Here is a 26705-nt window from a genome sequence, read left to right on the forward strand (position 1 = left end):
TCCATCGAGAGAGATCGAGCAGAAGACGAAGAGGATGCGAGAGATTAGGGCAAGATTTGAACTGGAGATTTGGGAATTAGGGATTTTGCGGATTGAGAGATGTGCAGGGTGAGTGGTATTTATAGAGAGAGGAAGGGGGAGAAGTAGCCGTTGGGAAGTGGGCCCAGGTGTAGTGAAGTAGCCGTTAAGCGTGTGTACGTGGCATGGACCGGCCAGCTAACCCTGTTTGAATTCGTATTACGCGGTTAGGGTTTGAAATAATAATAATAATAATAGTAATAATTATGTGATTAATGATATGCATTAGGTGTTGGCATTTGCCATACGACAAGTAATCTAATAATGTGTTTATATTTATTTATTTATTTGGGTTTATTTTGTTGGGTTGCTGAATGGGCTTAGATATGTTGATTGTTTAAGTTATCAATGTGTGTTTATGTGTATGTGTTGTAATTTGTGACATGTTTGTTCGACACTTGTGATATGGGGATTTAAAGAAGACAAGGTGAGTCAAGAGTGATTAGCCTTGATTAAAATAAAATTAAGTTGATAAGAATCAAAATTTGTTTTGTAATTAAAAATGGTTCGTAAAATAATTAGTCAGAATAAAAATATCAAAGTGCTGATAAATAATTTGATTATAGCAGAAAATCTATCAAGTTTTTTTGATTACTATGAAACTCCAAAGGGAGCAAATTAGATTAATACAGAGAGAGAAAAATTTAAGTGAACATTAATATATATATATAATATAACTACTCCCGCCGGTTTTTTTAATAAAAAATAAAAAATAAAACCAGAAAACAGCAAAAATATAAAAAGCCGTAGCCAAGTAGCCAACTTAGTCAGTTCCAGGGTTGGGTGTTGTTGCTTCGCCCGGATCATGGTTTATTGAGCTAAAAAATGTCATGTTCTCAAAATTAGAGCAAGAACATGCATCAAATGGATTGCCTGCATTCCTGAAAAGAATTATGATACTTCACCAATAATCTTTGCATGAACATTCACCATCTTTGAAATGGTGAAATCTATGTTTATCCCTGACTATGATTTCTCTGCGCGCAATGACAGACATGAACTTGATAGCCAAATGGCAATCTCCGCAAATTCTAAGGTTTTTCACAATCCTAATCACAACATCATCACCAGTGTTCATGAGACCGAATGCGATCGCCAGTTTCTCGCTATGAAATCTAAGTGCGTACTCCCTCTCCTCTTCTTCGAGTTCATGCAACACAGAATCAGTTTCAGGCATGTAGCCTGCATTCCTTATCCTATGCATCAATTCTTCTAAATAATTATATATCTGCATCGTTTGCGGATGCGAAGTATCGCCCATACGAAAGACATGAGGCACATTATCAATTTCTATCAAGCTATAGCCAGTTTGCTTCTGCAATCGTTGGCGAATCATCACATTCCTAACTTTCTCAACTCTATCCATCCTGCCAGACAATGCATATATGTTTGAGAGAAGCACATAGTGACTGGGGTTCTCCGGCTCTATAGCAAGAAGTCGCTCGGCCACCTCAACACCGAGATCGAAATCCTTATGCATCTTACAAGCCCCGAGCATTGCTGTCCAAACCGCAGCTCCTGGCTCTACTTGTATGCGTTCTCTTATGAACCGCATTGCTTCATCTAAGAGTCCAGCCCTTCCAAACATATCAACCATGCAAACATGATGCTCAACTCTAGGAACCAACTGGTAGTCTCTGCTCATGCATTCAAAAGCCTCACGGCCTTCGCAAACCAACCCCGAATGTGCACATGCAGACAATACCGCCACAAATGTGACGTCGTTCGGCAATGGGCCTTTCGCTTCTCATCCTATCAAAGAGCTGCATTGCTTCACTTCCACGACCATGCATTCCATAAGCGGCGATCATCGCTGTCCAAGCAATGACATTGTGCTCGGGAAGCATATCAAACACCTCCCTCGCCTTCCTCACATGTCCGCACCTTGCATACATGTTGATCAAAGAAGTACCAAGAACCACATTCAACTCCAATCCATTCTCCATCACGTAATTCTCGACCCACTGCCCCAAGCTCAATGCACCAACTTGAGCGCAGGCAGATAACAAGCTCACCATGGTTGCAGAATCAGGCAAAATTCCTGCATCTCTCATCTTGTGAAACACCTCAATGGCTTCCTCACCAATACCATTCTGCTCGTAACCAGAAATCATAGCGTTCCAAGCAACGACTTTTCTCTCAGGCATTCTATCAAACACCTTCCGAGCAACAACCAAATCACCGCATTTCGCGTAGAACACCAACAACGCGGTCTGAACATAAGAATCCTGATCGAAACCATGGAACAGAAGATGGGAATGGATGGAAAGTTCCAATTCTTGAAGCTGAGAGGTCAGCGCAAGACTTGAGAACAGAGGTGAAGGTGTAGTTTGAGGGAGGGACGCGAAGCGACAGCATGAGGAAGTAGAAGAGGAGGGAGGAAGAGGGAGAAGAGGAGCGAGAGGAGGCTCGGATGATGGAGGAGAATAGGAAGGAGTCGGGTTCGGGGATGGAGTGGAGGAGGAGGAGGGTGTAACGACGTGGGGGCGGAGGCGGAGCAAGCGAAGGAGAGGAGCTTGGTGAGGAGGGAACGGGAGCGGTGGAGGCCGGAGACGATGATGTGGGCGTGGGCCTGGTGGAGCGGCCGAAGACGGTGGCCGGCTCGGAGGAGGAAGACGTACGCCGGCGAGTGGAGAGAGCTGGAAGTCTCGGCCATTAGAGAGGGAAGCCATTGAACTGGAGGTTTTGGCAGAGCAAGTCGGGATTTAGGTCGGGTTTTGGGGTCCAAATTCAAGTGGTTATTCTATGGTTGCGTTAAAACTAATTGAATAGTAACACAACAATTATGGTTAATATATAGAAGAAATATTTTATGTAAAAGAAATCGTTTATACTAAACATTCTCCCAGCTCCGCATTGGAGTTTTTAAAATTTTGTGAGGAGTTTTGAAATAATATCATATATAAAATAATATAATTAAACAACTCCTATTATAAAAATTATTTTATATCTTAGATTTCATAGGACATTTATTACATAAATAATTAGGTGTAATTAATGTTTTTCAATTATTAATATTATAATTAATATAAATAAAAACTTAAATGTTATTAAAAAATTAAAATTTTTCCTTAAATTGATGAGAGTATACATCTAAATAACTCCTACAGTAAAAACAATTTTGTACATTGGATTTCAAAAGTTTTATGGACATTTATTGCATAAATATTTGGATATAAAAATATAAGTAATATAAACAAAAACTTAAATATTATAAAAAAAAATTAAAATTATTCCTTAAAACACTCTCGGAGTAGATTATACATCTACTTTAATAATATGTATAGATGTATAGATATTATATGTAAGTTTTTTTAAAAATACTGGAAAACAACTTCAAATCCTTGGCTAGATTAGAGAAAATTAGTTCCTCTTGTTTAATTAATGGAAGATAAATAATAAGTATGAATGTGGAAATATTTATATATATATATATATATTAAATTATGCACAAATAAGTTTTTAATCCTTTTTAACTCTTGATTTGTAACTAAGAAGAGAAATGAAATACCAATTACTTTATTGTTATTGCGAGCGGTTGCAATGTAATTTTTAAATTATTAAAAAAAAAAAAATAATTATTGTAGATTTCTAAAATTTTTAAAAATTGCTCTATTTTGTTTTTCTTCTCCTTTTTGTTTTTATATGTACTGGTTTTTTTTTCTTTTTTTTAAACCACTTATTATTATGTCTTTTTTCTTAATCTTTTATACCTTTACTTTTATTATAAAAAAATATTTATAATTTTTATCCTTTCATATTTTATTATTATTATTATTTTCTAATTCTCCTTTATAAACATTAAAGTTAGAGGGATTTATGTAAAAACAAGTTAGAGAAATTTGAATGATTGGTTAAAAAACAAATTGGAAGAATAAGATTTTAGTTATAAAAAAAAAAAAATCTAAAAGTAAAGTTTTAAATACAAATATGTAAATTATAAGACATGAGATCAAATTTTTTTTTTTTACTTTATGTATGTATATTATATACATGTAATTTATTGGATCGGATCGGGTTTGGCAGAACCCGGATCCGATAAGAATGTACACTGGAGATCTGAGCGAGAGCCCCTCAAAGTCTTGAGAGCATCGAATGGCGAACTCCTCGACCTCCGATTCCGGCGAAGCGCCGTCGAAGATCGTGCGCGCAGTGTTGCTCGGCGCCGCTATTGCAGCGTCCGCCGCAGCGGCATATTACGGCAGGGGGCGCAGGTTGAGGAGCCGAGTGGTGGGGATCATTCCTGCTCGGTTTGCATCCTCGAGGTTCAGGGGCAAAGCCTCTAGTTAAGATCCTCGGCAAGCCAATGATCCAGGTACCTTTGTTTTTGAAAATGATTGATTTTTTTCTAATGGTTCGTGGCATGCTCAAGCTAAAATTTTCAATAAAGGTCTTAGCTTTGATGGAACAATGATGCTTATCTTGTTGAGAGAGAGAGAGAGAGAGAGAGAGAGAGAGAGAGTAGTTTGGCTTTGGATGTTTGAGCTTGTTGGACCGGATGAATGTTATGCTTAGTGATATGATCTCAAATAAGCCTGTTGATTCACTGGGTTATTGTTTGAGTTCAATTCATTTCAAAGTATGGCTTTTCATCAGAACTATCAGATATTGAAGTGTTTATGTTTACTTATTCTTAGTCTGTTATAATCTATGATCAAATTTGGTAGTATTGTTCAACTTTCATTTACGGTTGTGTTTTGTATTATATATAACAGAGGACATGGGAGAGAGCGATGTTGGCTTCTACTTTGGATCGAGTTGGTAAAGTTCATTGTTTTTCAGTGGCCAATGGGAAAATTTGAAATCATAGACATTTGATCATTTAAAGTTTTTTCTCGTGCTTCTCCAGAAGAATTTTATAACACATGTTTTGTTTGCTTTTATCCATAGCATTAGAGCCAATGGATCTGGTCTTGCAGCATCGGATCACTTGATTTCATTTAACATAGGAGACCATTATTGGGATGTGACAGAAGTTTATATCTTCAACTTAATTGTCATCACACACTTTTGAACCCAAAACTTCAAGAAATATTCATTTATTGGAGATGCTTGCTTTCTGTAAGACACGATGAAACTTTTATACAACATACAATTGATGCATACTTGTAAACTGCATTCCTCATTTGAATATATTACGCTTATAGAATGATCTGGCTCATTCTATGGATGAAGATGACAGTTACTTTTTATGGAAATGGATTGAAGCAAATTTCCCTGTCTGAAGTGTTCTTAGTAGCAACCCATGTCGAGGAACAATTCTTTTAACCATTTTCTCATATCTGTATGTTTGTTGAGATTTATAGTAACATAATTGCTCAATTTTTTTGTTTTGTTTCTTCTTTCTGGGAGCTTTTGTTTGTTTCCTGCACTTTCCATTCGTGTTGATACAACAGTTGAGTAGATCCTGGTTTTGATTTTATTTATATGATGGCCAAGGCATGCCTTGGATGTAACTTTATGGCAAATAATATGATCTATGCTGCAATTTGACCACGCCAAATGGAGCTTTATATTGCTCCTTCATTGCTTAGTTGTGGCAACGGATGATCAAATGATTGCTGAATGCTGCAGAGGGTTTGGAGCTGATGTAATAATGACATCAGAATTATGCAGAAATGGTAACGCCATGTTCTATGCACTGTTCAAAAGTGTCGCCTATATCAGAAATATGCAGTATATAAAAATGTCATTATTTCCAGGGACTGAACGCTGCAATGAAGCGTTTCAAAAGCTTGACAAATATTATGACATTGTTGTCAATATTCAAGGAGATGAACCCCTTATTGAACCAGAAATTATTGATGGAATTGTTAAGGCTTTGCAGGTAAATAATTTTTTATTCCATTTATTAGTTAATTCAATGCATACCATATCATGTTTCCTCAACATGTTTTGACTTGACATTTGCCTTTGCCTTTTAATTCGGTCTGCTAGTGAGTGGATGCGCACTCTTGTAGATATAGCTCAGATTCATTGATCGATTTGTATGCCTTTTCCATTGATCTGATCCATTTTGATTTTGGGCTATAGGGAGCTCCTGATGCAGTGTTTAGTACTGCAGTTACAGCATTGAAACCTGAGGACGCGCTGACCCGAATCGGGTGAAATGCATAGTGGATAAGCGTGGTTATGCAATCTATTTTTCTAGGGGTTTGATCCCTTCTAACAAGTAAAGTTTTTCAGTATGTGTTTGTTTCTGTTGCAATAATTGAAAATATTTGTGCTTATACTAATGCCTGTTTTTGTTCGAACTTTGCAACATAAAATAGGTCTGGAAGATTGAATCCAAAGTTTCCATATTTACTTCATCTGGGGATTCAGGTTGGATCTTTACCCTGTTTTCAATAAACTTTCTAGGTCCTTGCAATGTAGGCTAACCCTCTGATATTACCAGATATTTGCTAATATTGATTGTTCTTTATCCCATGCAAGAGCTATGATGCAAAATTTTTGAGGACATATCCACAGCTCCCTCCCACCCCTTTGCAATTAGAAGAAGATCTTGAACAACTTAAAGTTCTTGAGTATGGGCACAAAATGAAGGTAAGCTTCAGATACCTCAACTTATGTGTGTCATTTTGAGGATCATGATTCATGAAGAACAAAAACAAAACCACTGCACTTGCACACATGCACACATAATTTTATCATCTGTTCACTGCTCGGCAATGCAATTTTGCTCTGAAGATTTTTTCAATTTCTGGCACGTAAATTCTCATGCTATGTATTACTAGGTGCTGAAATTTCATGTTATTATAGGTAATTAAGGTTGATCATGATGCCCATGGTGTAGACACTCCAGAAGATGTTGAAAGAATCGAAGCACTGATGCGAGAAAGAAACATTTCATAATGCAAGCAACGACTATATGACATGATCGCAACTGATAATAGTAAATGAAGTTATCCATCAAAATCTTCAGTGAGTTGATTATTTGTTTATTTTCGATTGTCAGTATGCATTACATGCTGACCTTAGATTTAGAAATAGAAGACCTCTACTTAAGCAAAAATGATGTGTAGCCCGTTGCTTGAAAGAACTTGGATTGAAGCATCAGTAGATCCTTCATTCTTATTGAATCATGAAGAAGTTGTTTGGAATATGAAATTGTCCTGTCGATCCTGTCGATGTTTTTATTGATAAATGATTCATTGTTACAATTTCACAAATCTGTTATGAATTTGAGACTTCTCAGTTGATCGATTTTCTTGCATTATATCGATTGTTTTCATTGGCTTTGAGAGTAATTCTGAAATTGTTTTTATTTATTTATTTTAAGGATAAACTCCAATATTATTAAAAAAAGAACAAGAGTACATGGAAGTGATGAAACACAACAAGAGCGGATTATGAAGTAAGTGGTGCACAGTAAAAAGATAGAAGCTCTAGCCAGCTTAATTAGGCATCCTTTTAGGGGCTACTAGGCTCATCTCTTTTGGAGGCAGTAAATTCTAGGCTTTTTTTAATGGCTTTCATTGACTCCTCCAGCTTTTGTCTTTTTCACCTCGGGAGCTATAGAAACCCAAAAATTAAATGTGTTAGTAATTTTAATAATTAAAGAAGTTTGAGAAATAAAAGATGAATCAAATATTTGTCTATTTCCCTCTAGCCAGATCCCAGATATGTCATAGAATAGTTTTCGAATTATGAAGTTTTATTATGTTATTTTTCTTTATGGTATGAAGGGCATTGTTTTTTTAGTGGTTGTGTTATGAATTATTAAGATCTCAATGAATTTTGAAGTTTATATTGTGAATTTGTGTAAACTTAAAAGAGTTCATTAGGATTTTATGGTCAAGCATGTGAATAGTTCATTGTTAGCAGAATCAACCGAAAATCCAGGTTTAATTTTCCGGTAATTTAGTTAAACAAAATAACTGAATTCATTAATATTATAAATTAATATTAAATATGTAAAATAAAAATTTTCGCTGATTCACACAAAGTGACACCTACCATGTTTGTGTGTGCACCTTTCTCTAATCATTTGGCATATTATTTTTTATGGACAATGCTTTAATATTTTTATTCTAAGATTTTTTTTTAAAAAAATTAATTTGGCTTTAAAAAAATCATTTCTTGTTTTAGCACTTATTGATAATGGCAGATTATTTCAATTTTTTTAAAACATTTGATGTTATTTACAATATAAAAAAATTAGTATTTATACTGTACAATTTAATTTTGATAATCCCGACCGAATGAACTGAAATTGGTACTTAATTAATGCAAACCCTGACTCTCATAATTGATTTATTCATGTAAAATGGCATAATTATCATTACACCCTTATAAACATTAATATTTGCATGTTTAACTGTATATATATATATATATATATATATAATGTAATTAAGCTATTATATTATGCAAACATAAACCGAGAATGAGTCAATATTAAAGATGAAATGCAATACAAAACAGAAACACATTAAGATTTAGATTTAACTAAATCTCATCCCCTCCAAATGCTCACACAGACACACATTCACTCACACTCACACTCACACTCACACTTAACACTCAGTACTCACAAAAGCAAAGCTTAAAAGGAATATGTGAAGCATCAATGCAAGTCATTCTCACAAGAGTTCTAGAAGAGACTTCTACTACTCCATGGTCATCACTCATTCACCATCAAGTGAGAAGAGAAAACCCTAAAATGTCACAACTTATGAGTGCACCTTACCGGAAGGTGGCTGATTATGATGCTGACCGTCCGGTCCACTCGGAACCTCCCGATTAAAACCATACTCCATCACTCCCCGGCGAGCTCTTTTCACACTCAAATCATGCAACCAAACTTTAATACTTTTCACGTCAACAGAGCTCTGCATGGCGCCATGCAATCTTGCACCCTCACACGTACTAGTATCCATGAGAAGTCCTAAACTTATTACTAGCACAAAGAAAAGGATGGCCACCTTCTTTGCCATGAAAATGAAGCTTGTTTTAGAGAGGAAGAGATAGAGAAAGATTGAGAGGGAGAGTGTGTGTGAGTGAGAGAGTAAGAAGTAGGTAGAGAGATGGCTAGCTTATGCATGAGTATTTATATATATTTGGATAGAAAGGAAGTGTAGTAGTGGAGGATTAATAATTTGCTAATAATTATAGAGTGATGAAATTGTTAATGGAGGTCGTTTTGGCAATGAGTCTTTTAACTGTCTTTCAGTGAGGACAAATCCAACGTAGACTGTCTATTTTGGTGCCAATATCATCCCTGCTGTCACCTCTTATTTTATTCATCCATTATCTAGGAGAATTAACTCTTCTTTAATTAGTGGGAGTTTTTCCAATTCTAAATATTTTTTTTTCAATGAAAATGTTTTTAAATATGTTGTTTAATATAAGTAATTTAATTTAATTCATTATAGGCTTATGATATTAATAATGTGCTAGTATGTGATTAAAGTTATATGATAGAAAAGAAAAAACTGAAGTGTTAGCAATTCACATTTTGGACAAGAAGATTTTAGTAAAAAGAGACTCAAAGGAGTGATATTCTTTGTTAATGATGAATGATTACGTTTCATATAAAATTTAAGGGGTTAATTATTTGTTTGGCTTATAGAAAGTTAGTTAATTAAAGACAAGAGAAGGTCAAAGGAAACTTCCTATTTGTAGAGTGGGATTCCTATATGTTTAATTTGTCCACATTATCGTCATTGAACGTCAAATTGTCTGATTCAGAAGAATCAAACAGCACTTTGAATGCAAAAACAAATTAATGCCTTTTTTTCCTATGTGGAAACCATTTTTTTTTTTTTTTCAAATTAGGAAATTTATTAGTTAAATTATATTCATTCATGAAACTTCTTTGGAGTTGTGGTTAAAGTTCTAGTCATCCTTGAGTGTTTAGGATGGGAATTGGATTCCAATAAGGGGCTTCAATCTCATGGCATTACTTGTATATATATATATAGTTAAGTAATTATAGTGGCTTAACAATCTCTAGAGATAAATCCTCCTATCATACGAAAAAACACTATTCAGCTCACAGAGCACCCACACTAAGACCAATAAACAGTGTTATTGAACAACACAATAGAAGTAAGATTTTGAATCCTCACTCCTTGTACATTTTGTGATAAAATTTAATTGAACTCTAATGATTTAAAAAATAATAATAAAACTTAGGAAGTCATATGTATTTGTAGAAATAATGGTCAAAGTTACAGAGTAATAATATAATTTGAATTTAATTAATACTTAAATGATGGTTACAATCTGAAATTAAAGGTGAGAACAATACGTGGATGGATATTATTAAAAATAATTAATATCACTATATAATATTATGACAGACTATTTTATAAGTTGCATTAGATTGAGACTTTTACCTTACCTTCTTTTACTTTGAAAAAGTAAAGTCACTTTGAGATATTTATTCAATAATAATAATGTGTTCGGTAAATTGGTTTTTTTGTCATTTGCATGAACAAGAGGTAATATAAAAAATACTTATATGTTGTCATTGACTATGCATGTTTAACTCTATCTATCTTTGTTATAATTAGTCCACGTTCATCCACTTCCAAAAAGAAAAAAATCAAGTATAATAGATTCCACCATCCTTATTTTGTGGATTTTGAATTAGGGTTATGGTGATAAGGACACATCAATAGTTTTCAATATCTAGTTATCCACATATATACTAATTTACTCTAAATGAATCTACTCTTAATTAATATACTAATAATTAATTTATCACTATTTGCACCTTTACCTTTACTATCACCTTATTTTGAGAGTAATTTTAAAGAGTAAGTTTGGATAGAAACCTAGTTCAAAAGAACATTCCAACATTCATGCAACTAAATAAATAATATATAGATAGTAAAGTAGAACAAATAAAATATAAATAGTAAAAAAAGTTTAAATTATTTTCGAAGGTTCAGAAGAATTTGGTTTGCAGAATTGGAATAAACTGGTAAAAATTATAAGCTTATAATTTTATGAAACCCTTTTATTTGAACTTGTGAGTGTGACTTTTGACATTGGGAAAATTTAGTAGATGGAGAAATAAAAGTGGCATTTACATTTATTTTTTATTATTTTTATGGTGAAAGTATGTGCAAAAATGGATGTCATCACAATTATACTTTCTTGTAATTTCATAAAAAAATATTTTTAGAAAAATTACATATACATCCTTGTAAACAGGTATATATGGGCGTATCCTAATAAACAATTCAATTATGTATATACTCTACAAACTGATAACTTAAAAGAAGAGATGATAAAATTACATATTTTATTCATAACCACTAAAGCATTTATAAAGGCAAAAATTTGAAAAAGATAATTTCTACAAAAGATGAAATAGCTGTAATAATTAATTTGAATTTTAATCAATAAACAACTAATTTAAATATTTAAATTTTGTACAAAAATATCCTAGTCAAATTAAAAAAAAACATCATTATTTCAACACTCTCCCTTAAACTTATGTTTATCACATAAGTTTAAATATTTTAAAGTTATTTCCCTTGAATGGATGCTTTCATGCTAGAAACACTGATAAATGCCCTAAGCTTATAAAAAATAGCTATTTTGAGAGATTTTGTAAATAAATCAGCAATATGATCTTTGTTTCGATGAGATCAATAATTTTCTCCTTTGTAAGACCACACAAGAAATGATATCTTATGTCAATATGTTTGTTTTTACCATGAAAAACTAAATTCTTAGATAGCTTGATAGTTGAACTGTTGTCACAATATATTGGAATCAAACTTTCCTGATTTAATTGAGGTTCTTCAAGAATATTTTTTTAACCACTACTGCTTGAGAGGCAAATGTTGTTGCTGCTACAAATTCAACCTCAAAAGTTAAAAGAGTAACAATATGTTCCTTCTTTGATGACCATGAGATAGCTCCAAAACCCATCATAAATACACAATTGGATGTGCTTTTCCGATCATCTAAATTTCTGCATAATCATTATCTGTAAATCCAATCAGATATGACATCTCTCCTTTCTTGTACAATATTCCATAATTTATTGTTCCTTGTAAGTATCGCAAAATTCGTTTTACAGCCATGAGATGCACCTTTTTTGGATCTTCCATGAATCTATTAATGAGACTTACAACAAACATAATGTCGGGCCTTGTTGCAGTTAAATATATCAAACTTCCAACAATTTGATTATAAAAAGTGTTGTCAACCTTGTTTCCTTCTAAGTTTTTAACAAGCTTCAAATCCTTCTCAATAGGAGTGCGAACCAGATTACAATATGAAAATAAAGCAAAATGAGTACCAAGGTCTTCAACTTGGTTGCAATCTGTTACTTCATAATCTGCCATCTAAGCTGGCCTTTTTCGGACACAAGTAATAGGGGATTTAGTTGATGTCTCTGCTGTTGTTTGTGATATTTCAATAGTAGTTGAGGCTTCATTAGTTGAAATTTCATGATGTTGGACCTATTCCTCTTCTTCTTCGGCTTCATTACTAATTATAATTGAAGTAGGTTGCTGCTGACCCCAATTCCAAGTGCTCTCCTCGTTAAAAAAATAACATCACTACTCACCATAATTTTCTTTGCCAATGGATCATACAATTTAAAAGCTTTGAATATTTCACTAACCCTGAGAAAAACACACTTTTACCCCTTATCATCAAGTTTCTTTCTTTTTTCATTTGGAATATGTGCATATGCAATGCAACAAAAATTTTTAAAGTGATCTACTGTTGGTCTTCTCCCACTTCAAGCTTCTTCTGGTGTTTTGTTTTGAACATCAAAAGTAGGACTTCTATTCAAAACATGGATGCTCCAATTTACTGCTCCCGGTCAAAAATTCTTTACAATTATCCTTTGTTAGCAAGGTTTTCATCATATTGAGGATGGTTCGATTTTTTCTTTCTGATACGCCATTCGATTGTGGGGAATAGAAAATTGTGAGTTCTCAGCAATACTCTCCTCCACAATCAGTGCGAATTATTTAAATAGATTTCCTAGTTTCATTTTTAACATATGCTTTTAAGCTTTTAAATTCACTTAAAGCTTCTGATTTCTCCTGTGAAAAATAAACCCAAGTTTTCCGAGAATAATTATCAGTGAAAGTAATAAAATATCTTTTACCTCCATTAGAAGTAGGATTTCTTAGTCCAAAAATATCATAGTGAATAAGTTCTAGAATATCTCTTGCTCTCCAAGACTTCCCTTGAGGGAAAGAAGTACGATGTTGTTTGCCAACAACACATTCTTCACAAACTTGGGAGGAAACAGTAATTTTAGGAAGATCTATCACCATATCTTTTTCTTGGAGTGTCTTCAATCCGCCAAATCTCAAGTAACCATACCGATAATGTCATAGCCATGAGAAGTCTTTTGTTTTAGCTTTCAAATAAGGTTGAGTACATTTTATCTTCATAGAAAACAACCTGTTTGTACTCAAGGGCACAATTGCAATTACACCTCTACATGGATCATATATTTCACAAGTACCCTTTTGAATAGTAATTGTATATCCCTTCTCTTGTGTAACTAACCAACACTCAACAAGTTATTTTTCAAGTTAGGAACATAAAAAATGTTAGAAATTTTTTTTCTATAAAACCATTCTTGGTTTTTATATTAATGTCACCATTTCCCATCACATTCACCGTAGGGCGTAGAGCAATCTCCAAAGCTAACAGTAGAGTGAAAATTTTCATTTAAGTAAGAAAAGAAGGACTTACTTCCACACATATGGTTGCTACAACCAGTGTTTACAAACCAAATATTTGATTTGTGAGAATCCTAACAATCTTGAATTGCCATTAGCAAAATCTCCACTTCTTTATTTTCTACAAAATTTGACTTTTCTCCTTTGTCTTTGTTATTAGGTAGCTTGGTGTAACATTCAAAACGGTAATGACCAAATCGATGACATTTAAAACACTCAATCTTAGATTTATCAAACTGTTGACACCTTCCTCTTCCTTTACTTTGGAAATAACCATCATCAATATTTTGCCAAGATGAACGGATATGCTGTTAAGAAAGGCAGGGGTGTGCATAAGACTCAGCAGAGTAAGTGGGGGCATGATCCGCACACACATGGGCGTTGGAACCACCTGCACACAACCACTATGTGCTCTCACCCATGATTCGAATTCTCACCACTTGTGAAGGGTTCTAATGAGGACCAGGCTACCAATATACCACTTGGTCGTTGGTCCATCATCAATATTATTGTTGCCATCTCTGTAGCATCTATATGTTCTTCCTCTTCCTCTACTTCTACCCCAACCTCTACCTCTTAATATTGAGAAGTTATTGGTTGCACGGCCTTCAAAGCTTGCTCCTCAGTAGTAAAATTATGGTTCATCTTTTGTTTATGAACTAATAAAGAGCTTTGAAGTTCATCAATGAAGAGTGCATCTATATCATTTGATTCTTCAATTGAGCAAACTATGTAGTCAAATTTTGTTGTCAAAGATCGCAATATCTTTTCAACAATAGCAACATAGTCCATCTTCTCCCCATGAAAACGCATATTATTGGCTAATACATGGTTCTTGCAAAATAGTTGTTAACAGATTCTCCATCCTTCATCTATAGATTTTCAAAATCCCTTCTCAAGGCTTGAAGTTGTGCACGCTTCACGCTTGATGAGCCTTGATATTTTCTCTTCATTGTATCCCATATATTCTTGGATGTATTTTTTTTGCAAAGAATCGTCTCCAAGATAGATCGATCAATGGCCTGAAATAAATAATTCTTCGCTTTCAAGTCTTTCAATTTTGATGCCTCAAGTTCCTTCCATTGTGTTTCTGTAGGTACCACTCCAATATCTGATGTTGCAACTTTAAATTCAAAAATATTCCAATACTCTTTGGATTTTAAGAAATTTTTCATCAACATGCTCCAATGATCGAAGTGACCATCAAAATGTGGAATACCTGATTCTTAATACTATTGATAACTTAAAAAGAAGAAATGAAAAAACTGTATATTTTTATTCATAAATCACTGAAGTCTTTATAAAAGCAAAAATTTGAAAAAGATAATATCTACAAAAATAAGATAACTATAATAGTTAATTTGAATTTTAATCAACAAACAACTAATTTAAATATTTAAATCTCTACAAATATATCCTAGTCAAATTAAAACAAATGTCATTATCTTAACAAATCATATGCATATGGATATTGATGTAAATAATACAATTTAGGGTATTTTGAGGTTCATGAAGAATATACATATAAATACATTATTCTTATTATATACACACACACACATATATATATATATATATATATATATATATATATATGATTTTTTAAAAAAATGATAATTATATATAAAGAATATTTAAACAAGACTGAATATACTCTCGAAGGGACTCTGGTGCACCGTCACAATGTTGGAATGTTCTGCAGTTATAGAGCATGCAATTAGATTAATAACATAATTAGTTATAATGAATACAATAATGAAAATATTTACCCTAAGATTAGAAGTGCTGAGGACTGGCCTAACATTAAATTTGTCCTTCTAATATGTGCAGGCGCAAGGAGTGGATGTTAGGCCAGGTTTTCAAATGACTGCTAAGATGGTCAAAAGTTTTCTCATTACCTGATGTGAGAGTAAGGGTGCGTTTGATCCAAAAAAAAGTTGAGGGACAAACACAGTCTAGTGATTTGTATATATAAGGTATGAGTACATGACGAGAGCTAGAGTGGCGAAGAATAACACAACTTGATGATTTTTTTGTCTCATTTGAATTATGGTACAAGAATTTAAGTGAGATAAAACAATAAAAGACATTATTGTCTTTAAGTAAAATAAAAAATTATAATGATGTCTCAGGTAACCATTCGTCTCCTCCAACCATTGTTCACTATCACCAGTTGATCACATGCGATTCCCATTGACAAGGTACCAACCACCGATAACTGTCGCCGGTCAACCATTGTTGATTGCTGTCTGTTGGCCACCAATGCCATTCGACCACTGTTGCCAATGAATCACTAGCCACCACCAACCACCACTACCGGCCACCAATATCATCCCACCATCGTTTAGCCACCATTGCAGGTTAATCATTAGAATAGTACAAAAGGTATCATGGTAATTTTACAATTATTTCTCAGTCTTAATTTTATATTGGTCATTGTATATCAAATTTGAAACAACACATGCACTTGTGTACTTCACTCATTTTTGTTGTGAAGTACATAAGCTAGCTTATATGCAATACAATGATCGAATGGTTAAGATATTTGATTTTATGTAGAAAGTCAAAGATTTAACTTTTAATATATGATTGAGACATAAATAAATAGTGCATATCCTCATGTATAAAAAAACTTAGGTTGAATTTAAAAAGGAGATAATTAAAATATTAAAATATGATTCGGTAAAAAATTTTACCAAAGTCAAAATAAAGTAGTGGGAGCTCTCAAAAGTCCACTTTCACTTTACAAACCACCTTTAAAAAACAAACAGCATGAAGTGTTTATTTTAACTACGGTAATTTCACTTAGACAAAACAACCACCTTCTTTACATTAACCCTATTCTCCATATCATCTTTGATTGTATTATAAAAAAAAATTAAGACAAAGTTAAACACACATCTTATAATGAATAATAACCACAAAAAAATCAGACTTAATTAACCTGTGAGTTTTAACCTATGGACACCTGACATGATTAAGACGAATACACATAATTAATCCAAAAGTTAACCATCTTTCCAAGCTAATTACACTGAAAAGATAATGACCCACACTGACTCAAAGCTCACTACTTAGGTATGCTTTTATATGGATATATCCAACCCTTGAGAGTTAATGAGGTATGATGATGATGATGATGATCTAGTCACCATACTTAAATTAATTATTTTTAAAGATTACCATTAATGATATTAATTAGTAATAAAGGTGGTATAATTATCCACATATATAATATAGTTAGTTCATCATGCTTGGGTTTGTGTTTGTAGCTCTTGAAGATATGCTCAATTAACAGCTCCTGGCCTCCTCATAAGTCCTCTGAGACGAGTCGCCACATTTTCTATTCAGTGCTTATCAAGATTCAAAAATACATATTCAAATGTATCACTATCACCACTAGTATTATTTTTGAGAATAGAGATGAAGAATAATAAGGTTTTTGGTACTAGCTCTCCTCTTTGTTCATGTATTATTGGTTCTTTGATTTGTCTTTTAAGCTTTTTGATTGCCTTTGTGTTTGGGCTTCATATTTTCCTCTAAATTTTTAATTGTTTCTCACCCACTACTTAGATTTTATTTTATTTTTTAAGAAAGTCTATAATTAACGTACATAGTTTTTTTTTTAATAAAAATGATAATGGTCATTATATGTTTATTTCATTTTTTTCATGTTTAATTTGAAAATATAGCAAAATAGAATGATAAAAAAGAAGTAGAAATTAAAGAAAGTGGAATAGATGGTCAGTAATGATTGATATTTTAAAAAAAAAATAATTGAAAAAAACTAAGAATGTTTTAGTATAATAATACAATAAATATCAAATATATTTTTTTGAATAATATTTGAAATTAGATTTTTTTTTTTAATTTTTAATTTTTCTCACTCTCTTCATGTTTTACATTTTTTTAATTTTGTAACTAAATAGAAAATCTCTCATTAATGTAAATTAATAACCAAAAATTACTTAAAAATCTACCTCCATGTAAATACTAAAAATTATTTGTATATATGAAGTGAGTCCTCATAACCAATCTTTTAGTAGTTAACTGCTTTATATTCCTCCCAATTTAGAAGTCAGACATTCAAATGTCGCCTATCTACAATTCTATAAAAAGATGATCAAGTGAGTCCTCACAAAAGCTATATTATGTGTGGGTCCTCATAAGAGTTATATTAGTTGTTAATGTTTTCTTAATTAGGATTTATCATTTATGCAACTAGGCTGATTTGCAAGCGAAGGTCGGTTGTGGGCAATTTAATTGTTTAGAAAGAAGTTCCAAACTTCTCCATGGCATTACTGTCTTTCCCTATCATCAACTAATTAAAAGGCACACTATTTGTTTTATATATATATAAACATTCTAGTTAAAATTAAGGAAATTAAATGGTATGGTCTCCATTGCCTTGGCCGGCGTAAGAAGAATAAAGAATAGCAGCAAAAGGAAAGTACTTGAAATGGTGCTTCATTTGGGTCAAGTGTACATGCATGAGTGCATGGAATATACGTGTGCTTATTACAGTACCTTGGAGGCATTTTTAATATTTATGAAGTTTTTATGTGTTTCTTAATTTCATCCTAATGTGCAATGTTTTCCATACTTCAATAAATTAATATTAATGCACTTCCGCCTTCCAATAATAAAATCTACCGAAACAGTTTTAAGATAAAAAGAATTTAAGAAAATGATAATTTTGTTTATTGTTACTCAAACCCAAAAAAATTTATAATACCAATTATTTTAAGTTACAATGTTGGTTGAAATACTAATAAGTGATTGAAGAGTTGAATGAAAAATTAATGAGTTGAATAACGGTTATCAATTCCTTTACTTTACAAGGTTATATGACAAACCTAACATGAATCCAATAATTTGATCTGTTGTTAAAAGATTATCATAACACTTTAAACTATAAATTTATATAATAAATCGTAACATAAATCTAATAATTTGATCTGTTGTTAAAAGATTATCATATAACGCATACAAAGGAATAATGGAAGATCTTGTAATTTTTATTAATAGAAATAGATCTAGTTAATTTGATATGGACACAGTCTATCAGATGATACATTTTAAGTGTGTCAAGGTACCCAAATGCATTGCTACTAATGTTCTATTAGATTTTGTATATAGATAAATTTAATAACATTCGGTTGTGAGTAGAACTATGTTTGTTAGATTTCCCATTCCTTTGCATACGCAAGTTTGATATCAAACCACGTAATTTTTACGTGTTGACATAATAATATTCTTTTTTGGTGCCTCCCCACTCATGTGGGGATGCAAAGATGTTTCTTTATGAAGAACAATAAAATCATGATTGTGTAGTTGAATTACCAAATTAACCACGTAATTCTTATTTGTTGATAACGTTATTGCGTGTGCGTGGGAGGGGGCATTTAAAGATGTTTTTGATGAAGAGTAATAAAATCACGATGGTGAGGCAAGTTTGATATTAATTAAATGCGTTGACACAATAATATTTTTAATTTTTTGGTGATTTCCCACTCATATGGGGATGTAAAGATGTCAAACCATGTAATTCGTACGTGTTATAACAACATTATTGTGTGATTATTGTTATAGGCATTTCATATTTCAAATTTTTACTGGTAAAACTTAACACTTTTGACCGGTTATGCTTATATTTGGTGCGTGCACATTGTATAATCGTATAATCTTTTTTGAAGTATATTTTTTTATGGTTCTCTTGATGATTTAGTGAATCTCGGTATTTGTCCTCATTTCATTGAAAAGAGATTAACAAAATGGTCAATATGAATATGAAAAGATCCTTCCCTACCAATGTCAAGAATAAAAACATTTGCTGACCATACCATTTGGATTATCAAATCAATACCAATTAAGTAGATTATTAAATCTTATTAAGTTAGGTTGATCTTCTAGTAACTACTTTTGGCCAAACTACCTGCAATATTTGGTAAGGAGTTTGAAGATTAATATCCTTAATTATATGCAAGACCAATCCATCCATTTTGTAGAGAGAGCAATCACCAGAGTCCTAATCTTTATAAGTGAAATAAAGCCAACTTTTGGATCACTAGCACAAACGAAGCAAAGCTTTTCTTGTGAACCAGAGTCACTACATGCTGAATTGGCAACCATTTAGTAGGAATTTCAATTGACTTTGGAGAATGTTTCCCCTCATTTTTTTTGTTTTTTTTAAGACACATATGGATAAGTCATGCCATGGGGTTTATATAAATATGTAGTTAATATCTTAGATATCCGTGTCTTCACTTTACATGAGTTGAAATTTTGTATATATCATTAATCAACTTATATGAATTAAAAGTTATAAGAGAATATACTAGCTAGCTAGCACTATTGTAATAGGCGAGTGGTATTACAATTTATTCATATACAAAAGGTGAAGAGTTCAATTTATTTCTAAAATATGGTTATAATTTTCTGATGTAGTTTGTCCATATTATCACATATATATTCAATCAATTATTTTTATTTTTAGTTTGAATCTTCGGGAAGACGCTCCATAGAATCAATATATATATATATATATATATATATATATATTATACTTTAATCTTGATCTTGATGACCATTAACTTGCATTAAATAGAATTTTACTTCCTAGCTAGTATTACAAAAGAGAAGGAGAGTTCCATATATAAATATATATTCTATAGCTTCCTAAATAGGAAGCCAAGAGAACAGGACACAGGTAGTAAATTTCAACCCAATGTATGAATTGAGTCATAGACCAAGCCCCTTTTACATGAGTGATAATCCAAGAGGGTTTTATTCCTTAAGTAGAAATACATAGATGAGCATAAAGACCATGAACACTTGTTGAAAGAACTCTTCAATTAATGATGCTGAGGGTCCGGTCCTCCAGGACTCCGTCGTTTTGATTCGAACACTTGTTGGTTCCCTGTATTTCTGAACTTGTTTCCATGTAATAGTGTAGAAGACTTTGTCGGCTTCTTGCAGAACTTGATTATCAAGAATGCGAGGTTCTGATGAGGAAATGAAGGTCAAGACTGCCAAGAGGTCAAATGAGACGCTTAAAATTGAAGCTCCCCATATCTTCTATATATGTACTTGATAAGAGATTTAACTCTTCTCTATTTTGTGTGTGTTTGTGGTAAATGTTAGCAGGTTTTATAGGTGTGAGAGGTGATCATCTTGGCCAATGTATTGCATGGGAAATGGGATGACTTGTTCTCTAATAGTTTAACTAACGTCAATAGAAATAATTAATTAAATGAGAAAAGGTGGTAATGAAGGAGAAGTGTTTAATGACTATGAAGATCAGTTCATGGACGGTCATGACGAAGTTGCTTGGTTATTTCCCCTGATTTCATTTTTGTAAAATCTAATATATATAGTATATATATAGTATATACATAGTTTAATGTAGTATCATTAGAATTTAGTACATTTTTCTCCTTATATTTCTTTTTTAATTATCATAACGAATAGAGATTTATAATATATTATAAAAATAAAATAAATTTTAAGCTTTTTATTTTATTGCATCTTGTTATCTGGACAATATATTTGGCTTGAATCGGAAGTGTGTATATATGTGTTTGTTAGTTCCACCGGTGTGGTTTGTGTGTTTTAGGGAACACTCAAACACTCATACAAGCATACACAAACCAAACAAGAAGGAGACACATGACGTTGGTAACCCAGTTCGGCGTCCACTTACCAACGTCCTGGGGACCAAGCCCAGAGATAAACAATCCACTAAAAGAGGTGAAAATACATGAGTACAAACACTTGTCACTCAACGCTCACAAACAAAGATCACTACCTTCTTTAGATTGTCTTGTGCACCCACTCTCTCTAGCTCCGGTCACACTTACAATCTACGAGCAAGGTGGCTTATATAGACGCATCAACGTCCCAAATATAGCACATACTTCTTTTGGAATCTTCGCGGCTACTAATTTAAAAACCTTCCGAAATTAGTTGTTGCAACTTCTATTGTAACATAAGTTGTAACATGACCCTCTTGACTGAGTTCTGGTTACGTTGCGGACGACCTCAAGACCCATCAACCTCCCGGTCATGCTTAGTCCGAGTGGATGCAGCCAAATCTCCCGATCCCGACTGCCGGCAACTAGCCTACCTCCTCAGTTCCTCATCACGCAGTCCCCTCGCAAGGAGCGCACGTCCTTGTGCGTCTTCATGAAACTTGCCAAACTTAGTCTTCAATTTTCCAAGTTTGGTCTTCAAAGATTCTCCAAACTCGTTCTTCAATTCACCCAAGTTTGGTCTTCAAATCTTGTCAATAATGATTTTCAATCATTCTCATCAAGGATTCTTCAAATCATATCTTCAATTAGCCTTCATTCATACCATTGATAGATATTTCTTCAATTAAGCTCCATCTATATTTAGTCTTCAATCACATCTCATAAATATGGTCTTGATATGATCTTATCTTCAAGTTGTAACATGTTACCAAAAATAACTCTGCCAAGATCTTCAAGATACTTGCCTCCAAATTATAGACAAACTAAAAATAGCTCCACCAATATCTTCAAGATAGTTTGCCTTGCAAGCCAAGACTCCTTGTCATGTCATTAATTATGCCATGTCACACATATTGCCACGTCGTCTTAACTATGTGTCAAATCATGCCAATTATAGTATGGTTGCACTAATAATATTAATTAAGTTAGCCACAATAATCAAAATAAAGAGAATAAAATATAATTATAAATCGACAACCACGATGACATTATTGCAATTTATGCGTAATGGGATTAACTATTGTATTGAAATTGTAGTGATTAGTTTTATGAAGTCAACAGTAGTGAAATGCCTTGGTATGTGATTAGCAATGATCAAAGGTTTAATCATACATTTATTTTTCAAAAAATATATTCACAAATTAACCATTGTATCATAAGGGGCTAATTTGGTGGACATAAAAATAGAATATGATAGACCATTAGATTTTTTTTTTTTCTTTTGTCCGGTGAGTCAACAAGATATGATGGTTTTATCTTGTTAACCCATTTTATAAATAGAATAAGATAAAAATAAAATAAAATTTATCTTTTTGCTCTTATCTTGATTTCTTGTCTTGATTTCTCTTCTTCATCTAAGGTTTTTTTAATGTCGCACTCTCGAGGCTTAGGATGGAAAGCTTGTCTACAGCTAAATCGGTTAAAAAAAAAAATCTATTTTTAGGAAATATAAATATATTATAAAAAAATAATTTTGTTTATGTACATATAAATTACATTATATTATGCTATTATTTGGTCACTTTAAATGTAAAATTAAATATTAAAAAATTATTCAATGACTTATCTAGTATACATTAAATACAAAGATGAGGTATATATGCGGTTAATTATCATGCTAATACCATTTTCTACTTCTATGCAATACCATACGAGCAATAGATCGAGCACTACCCTTCCGACTTCTATAAATTAGCACTAAGTGGCAACCTTCAATCATGTCACTATTAATAATTACAAATTGATGGATGTAGGTACCATCTATGAAAACAATCTAGCACAAATAAATAGAATTATAAAAATAATTAATTTAATTATAACGCAAGCAAGATGTACATGTTCCATCCAATTCGGAGTACAAGCGCAAGCAAGATGTTCTAATCGACATTAATTTAGTCAAAAACTACTATTGTTTTAGTAAAAATATCACTCAATAACTACTATTTTCTCAGCTTTCACATCTAGTGGACACATGTTTTAGTTTTTTTTTTTTTTTTTTGTACTTGTATTTGTTTTAATAAATTTATGATTTATCTATAAAATAACAAGCACAATTACATGCCTATGAATCTCATGAAGCAATTGTTTATTCACTCAGTCATTTCCTCAATGCAAATTTTAAAATACAAATTAAAGGAATAACTGCAATTAATCTTATATTGATTTTAATACTAGTACGCAAATTAGGTCCTATATTTTGACATTGTATTTATTTTAACTTGTATGCTTATTTTTCGGTTGATCGGTATTTTATCATGTGAATAATATTTGGTAATTTTTTAGACAATAATTGAATTACTGTTTAGTTTATTTTTCAAGACTTATTTTGTTAGAATTTTATATCAATATTTAAAATTATGTTATCTAAAAAATGAGATAATTTTTTATTATTATTATTATTATTATTATTATTATTATTATTATTATTATTATTATTATTTGACAAATGATAACAATCGCTCTCATAACAGAAAATCAATGACATGCACAGGTGTGGAGCATTTATGCTCTTACCTTGTGTGGGCTTTAAAGTTTGATCCCTATGTTTATGTCAAGAGGAAGTTGGCAAATGAGACAATTTATTATATATAAAAAAAATACTGGGTTCAACAATTTTTTAATTGGACTTAAAGTGGTGTCTCTCGGTTGGCCCATGAATATTATATCATTGTTTCATGGCTTCATTACTTTTCTTCTTGAGAATTATTGGAGTATATACTATATACTATGTTAAACCATAGCTGATGATATAATCATATAAACGTAAATATAGCATAAAACGAAATAATAATAATAATAATAATAATAATAATAATAGAGGTTTTATTATAGTAAGACTTATTTAATCTTTCAAATATCCGATTCAACACAATCTATTATATTAACAAAAAAAAATCAACCAGTATTTTTGAAGACTCGAATTGATCCGATAAATTAGACCCGATTAGATTGGATATGGCCAAAGTCACCAAGTTAGGACAACCCGAATATATAAATAAAAAAATATTTTTAAAACTTTTTAAAATTTTTGATGATAGTAACCTTCTATAGTAATCTTTTTGTTTAAAAAAAATATCCGTTAAGTGTTTTTGAAATAATTTTTTGTATTTTTTATTTTTTTAAAAAATATAAATTTATGCTCTTCTTAATTCTCAAACACATGAATAGATTAATTGGAATTAGTCTTAAATATGGATTTACATTTTATGTTAATATAAAGTTTTCAAATACATGCTTATGATTAACTTTATCCATATACATGCTAATTATATAATGCTTATAAATCATTATAATTCGTTATACAATATTAAAAGACAGTGGGTTTGTCATGGTTACTATTATTTGTTGGTATCTATAAATTATTAAAAAAAGATTATTTGTTTGTTATACTTTAATTATTTTATTATTTTTCAAATTCTTAACAATTTATAGTACATATTATATATTTATATGTAATTAAAATTATATATATATATATATATTATTTATGGCCGAGTCAACTCCGGTTCAACCATTGACTCATATATATATATATAACCGAGTCAACCCCGGTTCGACCATTGGCTCGTGACCAAAACCTTTCTTGGGTCACTCCTCAAGTTGAGTTTCAAAACACTGTAAATTAAAAACTAATATTTGAAAATTTATTTTATATAAAAATAATTTTAATGGATTTAATTAAAACGTTAGAAAATAGTGTTGATAAAAATTCAACTAGGTTACTTATATTTAAATTTGAATTAATTTTTTTTTAATTATAATATATATATATATATTGACTTAATATTTTCTTTCCCAGGTGACTACAAATATAATATTATGTTTTTTTTTTTTGAAATGTATGTATTATTGGCATCAATCTATTCAAAGAATTTAAAAGATGATATCACAGTTAAAAAGGATCTAGAGTCAAACCAAGACTTAAAGTGAATCCAAACTGTTGTAATTGACTTAGGGTTTGTTTTACCATAACAACAATCTTAATTCACCAGTAACCATCAGTGGAAGGAACATCAATCCAAATTCCTCTACAAGTTAGTTGCAAAACACTGGAAATCACAAAACATTAATTAGATGCTTTAAATCTTCTTCATATATCTCAAGATATACTTTTATATATGTCACAGTATTATACATGGTCAAACCCCCCAAAAAAATAATAATAACAATAAAATGACAACAAATAAAAAAAATATGAAAAAGGCCTCAAAAGTGCATTCCAAGTGGATAAAACTCTACTACTAATTGCCGACTCTTATTATCCTTATCTTGTTCTAACCTTTGGATACAATGATAGGCCGGCATGAACTCACCATTAGTACTACGCATGCTACTTATTAGTTTTTATAAATCTACTTATTTAGTCTCATCCATTCATCACTCAATCTCTCAAGTTTATAAACTCTATCCTTTAAACATCATGAAGGGTTGCATTAACATTTATCAGAAATTATTTATTATTTTATTTATATGCACTTTAACATTTCTGACCTTATTGGCTATAACTTAATATTTTTTTTCTTTTTGGTATTATATTTTCTATGAAGCATGTCCTCATAAAAAGTTTTATATATATATATATATATTGTATGTTAATTTGACCTAGTTTTTTTCTGCAACTAGCTAGGTTTGATTAAGAAGAGAAGGTCGGTTGTAGGCATTGTTTAGCAAAAGAAGTTCCTAACTTCTCTTTGGCATTACTCTTTGGCCCTGTCATCAACTTAAAAGGCACACTGTTTGTATACATATAAAACCTTTAAAATAAAGGAGATGTCATGGTCTCCATTGCATTGGCCAGAATAAGAATCTTAATGGTGCTTCATTTGGATCATGTTTATATGCATGAGTAAGTGCATGGAGTATATATATACTTGTAATTTTGATTGTAGGTTGGAGGCGTTTTTAGTAGCTATGGAGATTATATGTGCATTGTTTTTTATATATAATAAAACCATATTCTTAAATAAACCTATAAAAAATAACAGCATAAAATTAAGAGATTGAAAAATAAATATATATGACAATTTGACACAATCACTTGAAATTACAGTCCCAATTAAAATCTACGATCGTTGTTAAAGGATAACTGAGTAACGAGTGATTATTTCATGCATATGAAAGGAGCCGGTAATTTTTTTGACTAATTATACTTATATTTGGTGTGTGCACATTGTATTTATTTATTTAGTGTGTTTCCTATCTT

At 31.7% G+C, this 26705-nt stretch overlaps 2 protein-coding genes across 2 annotated transcripts; one reads left to right on the top strand and one right to left on the bottom strand.

The window, feature by feature from the left end:
• Window positions 1-769: 769 nt before the first annotated feature.
• Window positions 770-2850, bottom strand: LOC120256518 (pentatricopeptide repeat-containing protein At2g33760-like). Its single transcript, XM_039264196.1, is given in 4 exon segments — window positions 770-1817; window positions 1819-2345; window positions 2347-2553; window positions 2555-2850. Coding segments are annotated over 4 exon segments (1752 nt in total). The 5' UTR covers window positions 2735-2850; the 3' UTR covers window positions 770-979.
• Window positions 2851-4118: 1268 nt separating this feature from the next.
• LOC120256516 (3-deoxy-manno-octulosonate cytidylyltransferase, mitochondrial-like) lies at window positions 4119-7277 on the top strand. The gene is given in 10 exon segments (XM_039264195.1): window positions 4119-4353; window positions 4355-4393; window positions 4794-4839; window positions 5613-5699; window positions 5781-5905; window positions 6112-6166; window positions 6169-6250; window positions 6351-6402; window positions 6514-6624; window positions 6841-7277. Coding segments are annotated over 10 exon segments (870 nt in total). The 5' UTR covers window positions 4119-4173; the 3' UTR covers window positions 6934-7277.
• Window positions 7278-26705: the final 19428 nt, after the last annotated feature.

This window comes from Dioscorea cayenensis, unplaced genomic scaffold (assembly GCF_009730915.1).
Source record: "Dioscorea cayenensis subsp. rotundata cultivar TDr96_F1 unplaced genomic scaffold, TDr96_F1_v2_PseudoChromosome.rev07_lg8_w22 25.fasta BLBR01001479.1, whole genome shotgun sequence".
In the NCBI taxonomy this organism is placed as follows: Eukaryota; Viridiplantae; Streptophyta; class Magnoliopsida; order Dioscoreales; family Dioscoreaceae; genus Dioscorea; species Dioscorea cayenensis.